At 33.1% G+C, this 13,977-nt stretch overlaps 2 protein-coding genes across 4 annotated transcripts in view; both read right to left on the bottom strand.

The window, feature by feature from the left end:
- Window positions 1-8,706, bottom strand: part of LOC106474147 (zinc finger protein 616-like) — a 17,262-nt gene extending 8,556 nt beyond the window's left edge. The window contains exons 1-4 of one of the 3 annotated variants that reach the window (XM_022402517.1): window positions 8,491-8,706; window positions 2,280-4,416; window positions 1,280-1,483; window positions 762-882 (exon numbers count right to left, since the gene is read on the bottom strand). In XM_022402517.1, coding sequence (XP_022258225.1) covers window positions 762-882; window positions 1,280-1,483; window positions 2,280-4,297 — 2,343 coding nt within the window. In that variant the 5' untranslated portion in view covers window positions 4,298-4,416; window positions 8,491-8,706. The remainder of the gene's footprint in view (window positions 1-761; window positions 883-1,279; window positions 1,484-2,279; window positions 4,417-8,490) is intronic. The other 2 variants (XM_013934838.2, XM_022402518.1) reach the window with 2 other exon arrangements.
- Window positions 8,707-13,019: 4,313 nt separating this feature from the next.
- The window catches only part of LOC106474148, a 5,888-nt gene continuing 4,930 nt past the window's right edge, over window positions 13,020-13,977 (bottom strand). Inside the window, exon 2 of the mRNA XM_022402516.1 lies at window positions 13,020-13,658. Coding sequence (XP_022258224.1) covers window positions 13,204-13,658 — 455 coding nt within the window. The 3' untranslated portion in view covers window positions 13,020-13,203. The remainder of the gene's footprint in view (window positions 13,659-13,977) is intronic.

A 13,977-nucleotide genomic window follows, 5' to 3' on the forward strand; every position in this document is an offset into this window, starting at 1 on the left:
CAAAACCTACCATACAGCGTGTGGTGGTCACTTCCACAACCTACCGTACAGCTTGTGGTGGTCACTTCCACAACCTACTGTACAGCGTGTGGTGGTCACTTCCACAACCTACCGTACAGCTTGTGGTGGTCACTTCCACAACCTACTGTACAGCGTGTGGTGGTCACTTCCACAACCTACCGTACAGCAAATAATATTGTACCAGAAAATCTCTAAGCCTAATATTTATGATGAAAGTCATGATAGTCTTCAGATATATTTGTTCATTGCAGATTTTAAGGCAGTTTTATATGCTATTTTCATATGTCTTTGATTTGAAACTTGTAATGGACAAATTAAGGCAAATATGAGGAAAAAAAACACAACATCTAATGTGTTCTTTGATAGATTGTTTAGACAGATTATTCATGAAAAGTGCACTGGAATGGACGACAACTGGCTGTTGCAGAAAAAACACAAGTTTAGAGATACTAATCTAAAGACAGAAGACTTTTCAAATGTCGTCAACTACACTTGTGTTTTTTTCTACAACAGGCAGATAGCACTCATTCCAATATACTCCACATATAACGTGATTTTTTATCACAAGTATTAGGTCTAGAAGTTTCCATTGCTTCACCTTATTTCTTCATGGATCTCTTCTTCAAATGCAATTAAAAAGAATTCTACAGATAACCTATACTTATAATACTCGCTATACAGAGGAAAAAAAAAAAAGTTGTGAACATGTTAATTTCTGGATGTGTAAGAACATTCCAAACCTTGTGCGTACGAAGCTGCTTGTTTGTTTTGAAACCTTTACCACATACATCACATAAGAACGGCCGTTCATCCACATGAATCCTCTTGTGAAGACTTTCCAGCTTGGAAAGACTGTATGTCCTATTTTAAAAAAAAAACACAGACAGACAGAATTACATAATGTAGATGATAAAAGAACGAGTTAGTTTTAGTTCTTAAACCACAGAATTCTCATCACAATCTTTATTTCACCATTTCATAGTTATTTTTACCTAAAAAACAATCACAAGAAGAGATGATATTTTAGCAAAATCCGTTTTTCTTAAATACAATTAAAAACTGACAGGAAAAGTGCTTTTAAATATTATATATGTAAAGAAAAAAAATGTACTTGTTACACAGTGAAAGTATATTCTTTAGTAGTTACAGAGAGTTATTTCAGATCCTTGAGTTTGAGTTGGTACTGCCAAACATACAGGCTGTAAAAGTTACGAGCCTGATAAAGCAGAAGGCTATAACGTATAACCTTAAGACTTACTTGAACGAACACTGGTCACAAGCATGTAGTTCCAAGTCTATAAGGTGGGTACGCCATAAGTGTCCAGCCATGGATCCCCAGCGGTTGAGAATAATACTACACTCAGCACAAGAAAAGGTAGAGTCGTCCTTAATGTGGCACTTGCGGTGAAAATCAAGGTTATCCAAGTTCCTGAACCTCACGTTGCATCCTTTATATTCACAGCTGTTAGAGATTTGGATCAAACAGTTTGTAAACTTTTGCTATGTGATGTACTACGATGAATTTATACTGTTCCCGAATAGAAACTTGTAAATAGGTAAATTTACAAATACAGACATTGTCTCTTTAAATTAAATGCCATAATTCATACAGTTGTAAAGTCACCCAAATAACCATGGGTTTACCTTATTTCATCAGTTCATTTTTATCCTGTAACTTTTTCTTTGAGAGTTGTTGTCACTAGACAAAAATAAACCAGCACATGGTCATACATACATTTATATGTGAAACTTTAGGGAACTAACTTCAAAGAAAAAGGTATCATTTTTCCACAGATAATAACAGAACCCGTGATATTGCTTGTTGATAGATTATCATTTGACCTTTATAAATCTCAGTGTTTCTTTATCTACTCTGGCACCGAGCGTTTATCTTAACTGCTGCATTACGTTGAAAGAATATAGTAACGTTTTATTGATTAATTAAAATACACAAGGATTCAATTCAGTTCAGATTTAAAATCACAACTTCTACTGAAAAAAATTAGCACAAAAGTATTTCATTTAATTAATCACTAACATATATGTAAAAATAAATATTTCCCATCTTGGTCACGCGTATCAATTAATTTTTTAAATACACGTTAAAATGTACAAGTGTGGTTAAAAAATATTCTCTCCCTCATATTCTTTAGCTTTAAGTAACATGTCATCATTAAATTTTACCTGATAACCAAATATCAAATGTGTAACGTGGTAAACAAGTTTAGATTACGAAACATGGAGCTGTGTAGACATACATGTATGAACCTTGTTCCTTCTTCATCTTTTTTTGCCATGCTTTTCTAGAAATAGACATCTCCCCATTGTTTTTCTTTTTGATGCTAACTAAAACTTTCGGATTCTCTCCAACTTTTGGAAGAATTGCAGCTTTCGAACTCTTAAGCGGCTGTGTATCACTGACACTCAACTTTCTTGAAAGCTGGTTCTCAGTGTTTTTTTTGGTGGAGTTTTTCTTTCCTTTAGTGTTATCAAAATGTTTTTTTTTGTCAAGAGGCTCCATGTTTTCGTCGAGATACTCTAATTGAACATGTTTAGCGTTTACATGATGCACTGTGGATAAATGTTTTCGACATTCCTCCAGTTCAGAAAAAGTCTGTCTGCATTTGCCACAAAGGAAACGGCCTTCTGAATTGTTTGAAGGATGAGCGTTTGTAAAAGCCGTACGAGTGGTTTCCTCTCTTACTTCATTTACTGGCCCACTACAGTACGAAGAGAAGAAAGGACTAGTTAAAGAATTACTCAGCATATGGTTAGTTGTCTTTGCTTGTGATGATAGTTCATTGGTTCTTGTAACAACTGGGTCTGAAAGTTGCATTTGGTGATTAGTTTTAATGTGTGTGACAACATGATCTCGTTGAAGGTTTGCATACATACAAAACTTACATTTGTAACATTTCAATTCTTCTACAGCAAAAGAAACATCCATACTATCAATATTTACATTCTGTAGATGTTCCGAAAAAATCAGAGATCCAGAAGGAACAGGAAATGAGTCTTTAGCGGCAGAGGTCAAGTTAGCTGAAATCAATGAAGCATTAGACAGACTTCCAACGGAGTGAGTGTTTATTGAATCTGCTGAATTATTTTCTGGACTCATTGTTGAGGGCAAAGTTACTGAACCTAGTGAAGTATTAACGTGATTCATAGCAGGGGCCAGACTTACTGAACCCAGTGGAGTATGAACTGGATTCATAGCAGAGGCCAGAGTTACTGAACCCAGTGGATTGTTAACTGGATTCATAGCAGAAGAGTCAAGAACAATTGAACCCACTGATGATGTACTAGCGGGAAGTACTGAAGAGCTGGTTGATGGGGAGGATGAAAGTTGAAATAAGTTGGAAGGTTCTTGAGGAAGCCCCGACATTACTCGCAGGCCAGGAAAATGAGATGAAGTGGGTACACTTGTTGAAATAACAAACTGAGTTTCAAACACGGAACCGTCTAACATTAGCTGTGGTTGTGAAGATTCCACCGGCCCCTCATCATACGTAGAATAGTTTGAAGATGAAACAGTTTGTGTTGGAGATGATAAAGGTGTTGAAATAACATTCAGCCCACCCAGAAGGCACAAACTCGTACTTTCACTCATGGGCACAAAGTTGCCTTGTAGTTCCTGTGAGATCAAGGCATTAGCAGCTTGTAACGAGTCCCCTTTCCGTACAAAAGCTAGATTTTGTTGAGATAATGTTACTGGTGAATCCACTTTAGCTACATGATTCTTAAAAGGCATCTTGGCAGTTCTCTGAACTGGATTAGATTGGCAGACCTGTACAAATTCTGAAGATGATTTAGGAGCTAGTTGGGACAACTGACGATAAACTGATGTAGTTAATGGCATTGTGTTAAATCCTGGCAACCAGTTCTTAGCATTTTGTGGTGAAACTTGAGATGAAGTTAGATCAAACTGGTTTTGATTTTCCTGAGAGCATAAGACCGAGTCAAATTCAGGTACCTGAGGCAAAGAATCAGACATAGTGGAATCTCCGGAGCTTTTGAGTGTGTAGGATAACCATGTTGATAGAGGTGCACCAGTGCTTGACATCGTCCTTTTCTGCACTGCTGGAAAAGCTGCATTGATTGGCATGAGTGGACCAAACATTGTAGCATTCAGATCTGAATTAACCGACTGAGACCCATTAGTTGCCATCGCCGTAGCCATTGGATCAACTAACTCTGCTTGGGAAACATTTGCCGAAGAGCTGTAGCCTATTTTTCCACAAATTAGCTTTAAATCTTGTGCTCTTTCTTTAGACATCACACAACACTGTTGATTAAAGTCTATAAGATCAACGATAAAGTTAACAAATTAGTTGCTATGGTAGCCTTATCTTTGTACACACTGCATACAAAATAGCTTGTCGTGTCTTCCTCAGCCTGTAAAAAACAAAAAACTCTATATTACTAAATCTATATTACTTAATGAAACATTCATTATATCTTTGTAAAGCACCTCATTTTAGAGTCAATTAATATCATAAAGTACTTTTCTCTTATATCTTCCTTAGAAAATTAAACATAAGACATATTTAATAAAATTGTTTGCCTCTGTCAAAAAAAAACAAATCACTTGTTTTACAAGACTTTTTCCTCTCTCTTGGAATAGTCTGTGAAGAGAACAAGATATTGGTTCCCACAGTCAAAACTTCTGAACGTTAAATATCGAGAAATAATCGTAATTTATTAATAAACATATTTTTAATTAAATATAAGACACTACAATTAATGCTAAAATACAGACAATTAAGGGAATGAATTATATTAACACTACGGCTTGTATTCTCATGACAGTTAGGCCTACATATCGTCAACATTCATCAAGCCATAACACACGGACGATGATTTTATCCTTCGAGGTTGGCCTTGTGATAAGTAAAAATTTAAGTCCAATTTGTATTTTTCAGGTCATCATCAGTTTATCTCTTAAACTTCTGTACAGTAAAGCCTCCACTACTGTGAATGGAAATTCAATCCATATGCAAATCATACTATTAGAAAAATACATGAACATTAAGTGGAGCCTAGCTTTTCTCCAAACTTAAACTTGTGTCCTTCAGAGAAACCAAATACTATTATTCTGTTGAGAAAATAAGGGTAATTAACCTAACCCTACAAGGTAAGTCTTGCATCCCCAGAATCATCCTAGTAGTCCCTTTTCCAAACCCTACTAAATAAACCAAAATATCAAAACTGTATACAGTACCCTAAGTGTGGTTTAACTAGCGACTTACACAGCAATAATTACCATTTTTGACTTGTAATCAATGTTAGAATTGAGCAATTAATTCAATTACTTATGAGCATCAATTAGAGTCATGTTTGGTTTGGTTTGAATTTCGTGCAAAGATACACGAAAGCTATCTGAGCTAGCTGTCCCTAATTTAGCAGTGAAAGACGAGAGGGAAGGAAACTTGTCATCATCACTCATCCCCAACTCTTGGTCTACTCTTTTACCAACCAACAATGGAATTGACCATCACATTAAAACACCCCCCACTGCTGAAAGGGCGAGCCCGTTTGGTGGGACGGGGATTCGAACCCACGACCCTCAGATTGCGAGTTGAGCATGTAAAATAATGGATTAATGTCACGAAAATAAACAACTAATGTTTTTTATTGTTCCAATTAAGTAATTAAAACATTACCATTATGTTTGTTTGTTGGTAAACATAAATATATACAATGGATTATCTGTGCTCTGCCAACAGCAGGTATCGGTCTTTGGCATTATACATCATATGTTTTTTAGCCATTGTGTGAGAATAACCAATTGACTGAATTGAATTGATTAGCAAATCTCACTTCTTGTCCGGCTCTAATCTAAATGAAATACCTTCCATTTACTACAGTTAAAGGTCATTTATCAATTATTTGTCCAACTTACCAATTAATGCAAGTCATTCTGCAGTACCTCAACTTCCTCGATACAGTTACAAATATCCAATAGTTTAGTCACCAGCAAATGTTACTGATTAACTAATTATTGTCCTATCAATATCGACAATGTATAGGATAAAACAAAAGAGCAAGCAGTGCCCCTCCCAAAGACACCCAACTAGTAAAAAGGGTCCAGTTTGACTGCACTCTCAATAATAACAACCTTTTGTTTTCTCCCACCCAGCAACCCTACAGTCCAATTAAATACTTTTTCCTCAAGTTCTATGAATGTAAATTTCTTAGCTAATTTTTCTGTATGACTTCTTATCAACAGTTTTGGAAACTCTAAGCACATTAAGTCCACACCCTTTCCATCATCCAGACAATAAGTATTGTCTTCAAACAAAAGTTAATAGATTAGTAAGATGAGTTTCCCTTTGATGAATCCATGTTATCTTTTTTATCCTGTTCGGTTATATGATTTTATAAATTTGTTTTATAAGACTAGAATTTTCCAAACTACAGAAGTAAAATTAGCTGGTTTTGTTACATGATTTTATAAATTTGTTTTATAAGACTACTTTGGTAGGCTCTCTAAATCACTCCAGTATTCAGTCTTAGCCTCCTTACCTTAGGAAAGATATTGAGCTGTTAGAAGAGGTTCAGAAGAGGAATAAGTTGTCATAAGAGGACTGGTTAAGATCTTTGAAATCGTTTTATTTTGAAAAAATGAAGAGTTAGAATATTGAGGAATTCAATATTGCCAAGGAAACTGATAGTGTTGGTGAATCATCCTTTATTTTTGAACTTGATGGTAAGTAGGGAACACAAATATAAATTTTGGCATGGAAGGAGTCATTTTCAGCCAAGTTAGTTTTACTTTTCTGATAGGGTGGTTGGACTTTTGGAATGGGTTGTCTTAAAATGTGGTGGGTTTAGGGTTTAGTCTTAGGAAGGACAGTGACAACACTACATACATTACACACAGCTAGTGTCTTTTAATTTAGATTAGCCATCTTCATTGAGATTGAGTAAATCTTTCTCACCATGCACTCTTTTTTCATAGTATCTCAATAATATATTTCACTTAATATATTTTAAACAATTCATACCAATATTCATCAATACAAGTTTCATACCATATTTAAATGTCTTTAACTGTATGGTAAAATTAAACAGATATGAACCATAATACGAAAAGACCATTTTCTTATAACAACACATGGCACATACTTCAATATTTAAATCATAGTTTTTCTTAGGGTGTCTAAAAAACTGGAGGATAATTAACAAGTACTCACTGGATAAAACTCTTTTTTAATGTCATTAAATAAACAGAAAGCTGAAAACTGTTTAGGTGATAATTCACTTGAGAGAGTTCAATAAATGTTCAAGTTATGTTGTAAACTATAATTTTTTACTTGGTTTACCGAGTTTAGTATCTTGAGATCATTTGTTAAAGCCTTAGTGACATTGGTAACTTCTGATACTTCAAGAGCATTTTGAAATATAAACTTCTTTAGATCAAATATAGTTTAACAATGGTTCTAAAAATGTGTATTGCAAAATAGGAATAATATGTACACAGGAAATGTACAAATATTTTGGTTTTGTAAATATATATATATACATAATTGAAAAGCAACCGATAGGTTATAATGAAGAAGCTTTTCAGAAATTTGTATAGAACCATATTATATACATCACACTCAGTTAGTTTCTTTCAGTTTAGATTGGTAACGTACATAACATTGAATGCAATGATTGCAAACAGGATACAGCTTCTGCAAGTGTTATACATGAAAGATATAGCTCTTTACTTAGTTACACAGTGACATTTAATTTAGCCAGTTAGATTTCATAAATAAATTTATAAAGAAAAACCTCAAACAGTTTTGAATTATGCAATATCATTCAAAAACAGAATATCAGACTTCTTGTACAATATCAGACATCAACATTTACTAATAAAAAAAAAAAAACCTCCAAACAAAATCAATAGTCTAAGTTCTAAGCCTAAGCTCAAGTATTGTCAATGAGTCACATTAGTATTGACATCAGTACTACTATTATTAATGAGATATAACTTTAAGAGATAATTTCTATCTTAATCATAATGGCTGATCTACAATTCCTGGTTAACTACTGACTGTACAGTCTGTAGTTCGACATTTAATGATTTATAATTTAAAAGATAAACGTAATGTTTCAACACAGTGTATGTACGTATTAAGTGCAAGCCTATTTGTATTGCTAGTACTAGTAGCAGTAATGAATACTGTTGTACACAGTATTTACGATTAGTAGTACTACTGTTACTTGTTAGTCATAGTAACACACTATTACTATTATAGTATTCGTAACTGACAACGGAGTGGAACCAAGTAGGCTAACGTATCTATATTAACTTATTATGTAAAAACAACTTGAGAGCACACACTGTTAGTGTAAATCAACACTACAATCTAATTATTTTAATTAAACCAGTAAATAAGTAATCATTTTAGTGTACGTCATCAATTTTAACATTATAATTAAAATAGTCTATAGACTATAGTATACCGTATACAACACCTTTCTGTCTACTCACTGGCATTATCGGATAGGAATAAACTCTTCCTGTTCAAATAAGGGCATTTTTGCTTCAAAGTTTACAAACAAACAGAAACGTTAATACCTCATAAATTTGACTTTCAAAAACAGATTTCTTGCTGTTGTTTAAGTTAATTTTTATAAGGTTATTGTTAAAGCCTGATCACAGAACGTCTCTAGAACTACAGCGACACATTACTAATATTTATTCCCTGAAAAATAGGCTGAATAATATTTTTAGTTACACAGTACAGAGAGAGGTAGAGAAATTAAAACGAAATATTGAGAGCTAACTACAAATAAAAAATATCAATTTTAATTTCAAGGTGTATTAAATAAATACTACTGCAAATAAATTAATTTTGCAAAATAAATTTAATAAAAAAACAAAATTAATCAGCCATGATGCAAGTCAAACTGCTAACATTTAACATTGACTTTTCAACTACGCATAAAGTAATTCTCCCTGAACTTTCATAAAGTGAATCCACGCTTACTGAACAAAGCAACAACAGAGAAAAAAAACGTTTTAATATACATTGAATTTCAAACGTAATTTACTATCACTTGAAATACCTTAATATAACTCACCCAAATCTCTAACTCTGCGCATCCTATAAGTGTATTTGAAGCGTTTCATAGAATTTCGATGAAAACCCAAACAGCACAGTTCTTTGTTGTTTTATTAAAGCAATGTTCCTTAGACGCTTGTTACAAAACACAATTATACTATGAATAGTGCTTTTATATGATTATTAAATACGAATAAATACATTCGAAATGTTTGAAGAGCCACCAAAAGATCTGATGACGAGGAACCCACTTTTTAGAAAATAAAGTTTAGAGACAGCTTGAATGAGTAGTGAAAAACTTTATCATAAATGTACAACGTTGTACGTATATAATAAAGTTTATTTCACTATCCATTCAAGCTGTCTCTAAACTTTATCACTGAAAAATATTTTATGTTACATCTTTCTGGTTCTGATAAGATTTTATACTAATTTAGTAGATAAAGTATAACAAAATCAACAAGACTTATTAAAACAAGCAGCGATACTTTAAAAATAGCGATTGCTTTAGAAATTAGGTATATTTTCTCTCTATATAGTAAAACATGTATAAGCTGTTTTGCCTCTATAAATATCTTTGATTTTAATATAAAAAAGGAATAATACCCCTGGGGGTCAGTGTTTGGGTCCCGTTACTAACAACGTTTTGTTTTTTGAAGCCTTTTTTCTCATCCAGCTATCTCATAAGTTAATTTACTAGTCTTTCCATCTCCATTCCCTCCCATCAGTGTGAGAACTATTCCTCCGTTCAGGAGGGTGGTAGCGTTTCCCTGTTTTTAAATATTGTACTTTTTATTTGCATAAATGATACACGAGTTTTTCTTATAGTAAAACCACATCTGCTGTGTACACCAAGGGGAATAGAACCCTTGATTTTAGCGTTGTAAATCCGTAGACTTATCGCTGTCCCACCGAGAGACATAAATGATACCAAATAAAAAATGTTCCTCATGATTGTCCGTATGGATAAAATATATTGGCCAAAAAAAAAAAAAATTTACTTACGAATAGTTATATTTGAAAAATTAATTAACTAATGATTTGAACATCTTTATATAACGGCCGTTGTTTCCACTTGAAAGAGCGAGATATTCACCATGTTATGTAGAAGGATCGTCTTCTCTTCTTGAAAAAACGGACACCAAAAATGGCTTTCTGTACAACTTTTGTTCTATAACAAATCTGAATACTTATCATATGTACCAATATAAAATTTGTGAAAACAAAAAATGCGTACAGAAGAACCAACTGCCGCATTTGGGAAAGTATTTACAAATCTACATAGAATAAAGTTCAAATAAAAATCTGCACATACACCTTGGTCCAAATCATCGAAAATATCAACTACTGGGAAGATTTGTTTTGTTTTTGGATGGGGGATATTCGGGCAAAGCTACTTAATGACTATCTTTGCTATTTGTCCCTAATTTTGAACTAACGTATTAGAGGGAAGGCAGCTTAGCTAGCCAGCATCCACAGTGAACATTTAAGCTACTCTCGTTCATTGGTATAGTGAGGCTTAACTGTCATCCTTATGACGCATCTACAGCTCAAAAATACACTGTATGTTTTTTGTGCGTGTGGTAAAAGACACAAACGATGTACAAGATTATCAAAAGCCAGCACAATATACTGTATGACTATGCTTGATCCTCCACTGGAAAGAACAAGTTATTTATTTTAAAAGTAAATTATTTCTACATTTCGGTATGTTTGTTACCATAAAATAGTTAAAACACTGTCGTCATCACTTTTTTTCAATAACAGCTGTATAACTTCGGTCATGCATCAAATATATCATCAAGAACATTTGATTTGATGCAGTGTTCTGGCCACAAAACAGTTTTGCTAATTGGCATATAGTTTTCATAAAAATAGAGCTGTTTCTCATTCATCAAATAAAAATTTTGGCATTTCCAGCATTTTAACAATAAATTTTAAAACTCAAGAAAATGATGATTTTTATAATCTTGTCCAAACGTTGTACATTTATAATAACTTTCATTACCTATACAAGCGGTCTCTAAACTTTTATACTATATATACAAAACTAAGTAGTTTTATTGAAATAAAAACTTTATTTACCACATTTAAAAATTAAAGATATTTTTTACCATCGTGTAAAAACCTGTTGAGCGTTTCGAGTATCACGTAAATACAAATCACGACATCTTACGGCACAAAACTGAATTGTTGTTCAACTATTCCAGTGTTTAAAAAAAAAAAAATCCACGAACTGCTAGAAATATGTAAGCATTAAGACGACATTCTAAATTGACATTTGGGTCTTACAAGTTCCTTCACAAAATTTTGGAACTTTGTATTTCATAACAATTAGAATTCCTTAATTGTGTTTGTATAGAAGGACCACATGTTTATGTATAGTGATAAGATAATTTTTTTTTTATTGTATTATAAAAAAAGTCAATAGGTGTCTAGAAGTGCTCTTAAACTATAATTTAAACTTTTCACCTCTGATGATAGATGTGCATATTAGACCATATAAACATGTAAGGTCAACTTATGTTTCATAGCATAATACTTGTATTAAAATCCTACAGTGCACCAGAAAACATTAAACGGTAATATAATTTTATATTTATCTCTTGTTGATGGTCTGAAAGTGGCAAGATTTCTATAGCTAACTTATGGTTATGGCCCATAACAAATTATGTTATATTATCTTCCAAAAGTTTCGTTTTAAAATATGAACTTTGACATTCCTTGTATTAAATTTCTCATCCTAGATGATAACCTCTATTTATTTCTTCTAAATTCTATAAAGAAATCATGTTTTATTTTAAGTCAAAAGTGAAAATGCTCATCAATTTAAATGATTCACATTAGAAATGTAGATTTTAGAAAATTTCCATGATTTCTGTGTTTGATTGACTACGGCAGTTTATATCTCGCATCTTTACCAACATGATGACAATGACGTATTGTCAACTGAGCCTTACCGGACAGGATCTGATGATCAGACACCTTGCCGTATTGTCAACTGAGCTTTACTGGACAGGATCTGATTATCAGACACCTGGCCGTATTATCAACTGAGCTTTACCGGACAGGATCTGATGATCAGACACCTGGCCGTATTATCAACTGAGCTTTACTGGACAGGATCTGATTATCAGACACCTTGCCGTATTATCAACTGAGCTCTACTGGACAGGATCTGATAATCAGACACCTTGACATATCGTCAACTGAGCTTTACCAGACAGGATCTGATGATCAGACACCTTGCAGTATTGTCAACTGAGCTCTACTGGACAGGATCTGATGATCAGACACCTTGTCAACTGAGCTCTACTGGACAGGATCTGATGATCAGACACCTTGCAGTATTGTAGACACATTGTCAACTGAGCCATGGCCCAGTGTCCAAGAGGTACCCAGAAACAAATCAAACTGTGTTATTTGTTAATGTTGCCTATACAAGCATCTTTCTTTTACATCTTTATCAAAAATCTCTTTTAATTGCATATTATATTCAACTGAGTTTGGTAAAAATCAAGCTTAAAAATTTTAAAAATGTAATTTATAATTTAACATTTTGTGATTGTGTTAATTATTTTGATTGAATTTAAATTATTTTACCATTTTATACAAACTCATTTTTTTGTATGAAAAATTTAATTACATTCTGTTTGAGAAAGTGTAAACGTTAAAGTGATGAATTTCTTCTTTTGGCTGCTTAACACTGGTTTCATTGTTTTTATCAGTTTCATAATATTAAGTTTAATAATGAATCTGATAAAGCTTATAATTTAAATACTTGGTGGGATTGAGGGCCAACTTGTTTAGCAGGTTCAAACTTAGTTAATCTGGCAATGTTCAGGCAGTAATCTCAAATTTCTTTTGTTTGACCAGATTTCAAAACTTACAAACTAATTCTACAGAAAATTCATGAAGAAATTATCCATAAACTGAATATATAAAACAAACTGTTTACTTTTCCATATAACACTTCACTGTATGCCGTATCGCTATTCATACATCTGAACTACCATTTGCGTTCGGTTACATAAACGAAGTTCTATTTCTAATCCATTGTAAAGAACAATTAATTGAAAACCTAAATAAAAGTACAACAAAAGATTAGAAGCAGGAGAAGTTATCAAAACTTTTTTCTTGGCCCATGTGTCATATGTGTAATAATCCAGTACGACCTCGGGTCAGGGAGTTTTTGTCTCTGTTTATGTCGACCGTAAGAGTTACAGAAAACATACCAACGATCATCAATTTTTTTAAAGTAGCAGTCCTTACATCTCAACCTCAAAACGTCTTTATCTTTGAACCCCCGAACTGGCACAATCAAAGGAGATATAATATTTTTAGTTAAGACAAGGTTATTTTCAAGTACACTTGCACTAAACAGATTTCCTGCATTCTTTCCCAGGTGTGTCGGCAACTGTACACAACATACGTGAAAACTACTCTTCTGGTAACCAAGGTCAAGTCCACCTAGAAAACTAGTATTTGAAGAGAAGCCGAGCAGCCTGTTCAAACAAGACCATCTGCTTCCTGACGAACATCTTGACAGTAGCATGATGGTTCTGTACGGAATCAAACCTGAAATATCAGATGGAAAGAATACTACAATAAATGACAATGGATGATTTATTTATAATGTGATTATCCTGTAAGTTCAACAAATTATTGGATAAAGTAGATAATATGATATACAATTCCAACCGTTAACAACAAAACAGGGAACCATTTATTGACAAATGACAATGGATGATTTATTTATAATGTGATTATCCTGTAAGTTCAACAAATTATTGGATAAAGTAGATAATATGATATACAATTCCAACAATTAACAACAAAACAGGGAACCATTTATTGACAAATGACAATGGATGATTTATTTATAATGTGATTATCC

This window comes from Limulus polyphemus, unplaced genomic scaffold (genome assembly GCF_000517525.1).
Source record: "Limulus polyphemus unplaced genomic scaffold, Limulus_polyphemus-2.1.2 Scaffold6876, whole genome shotgun sequence".
NCBI lineage: Eukaryota > Metazoa > Arthropoda > Merostomata > Xiphosura > Limulidae > Limulus > Limulus polyphemus.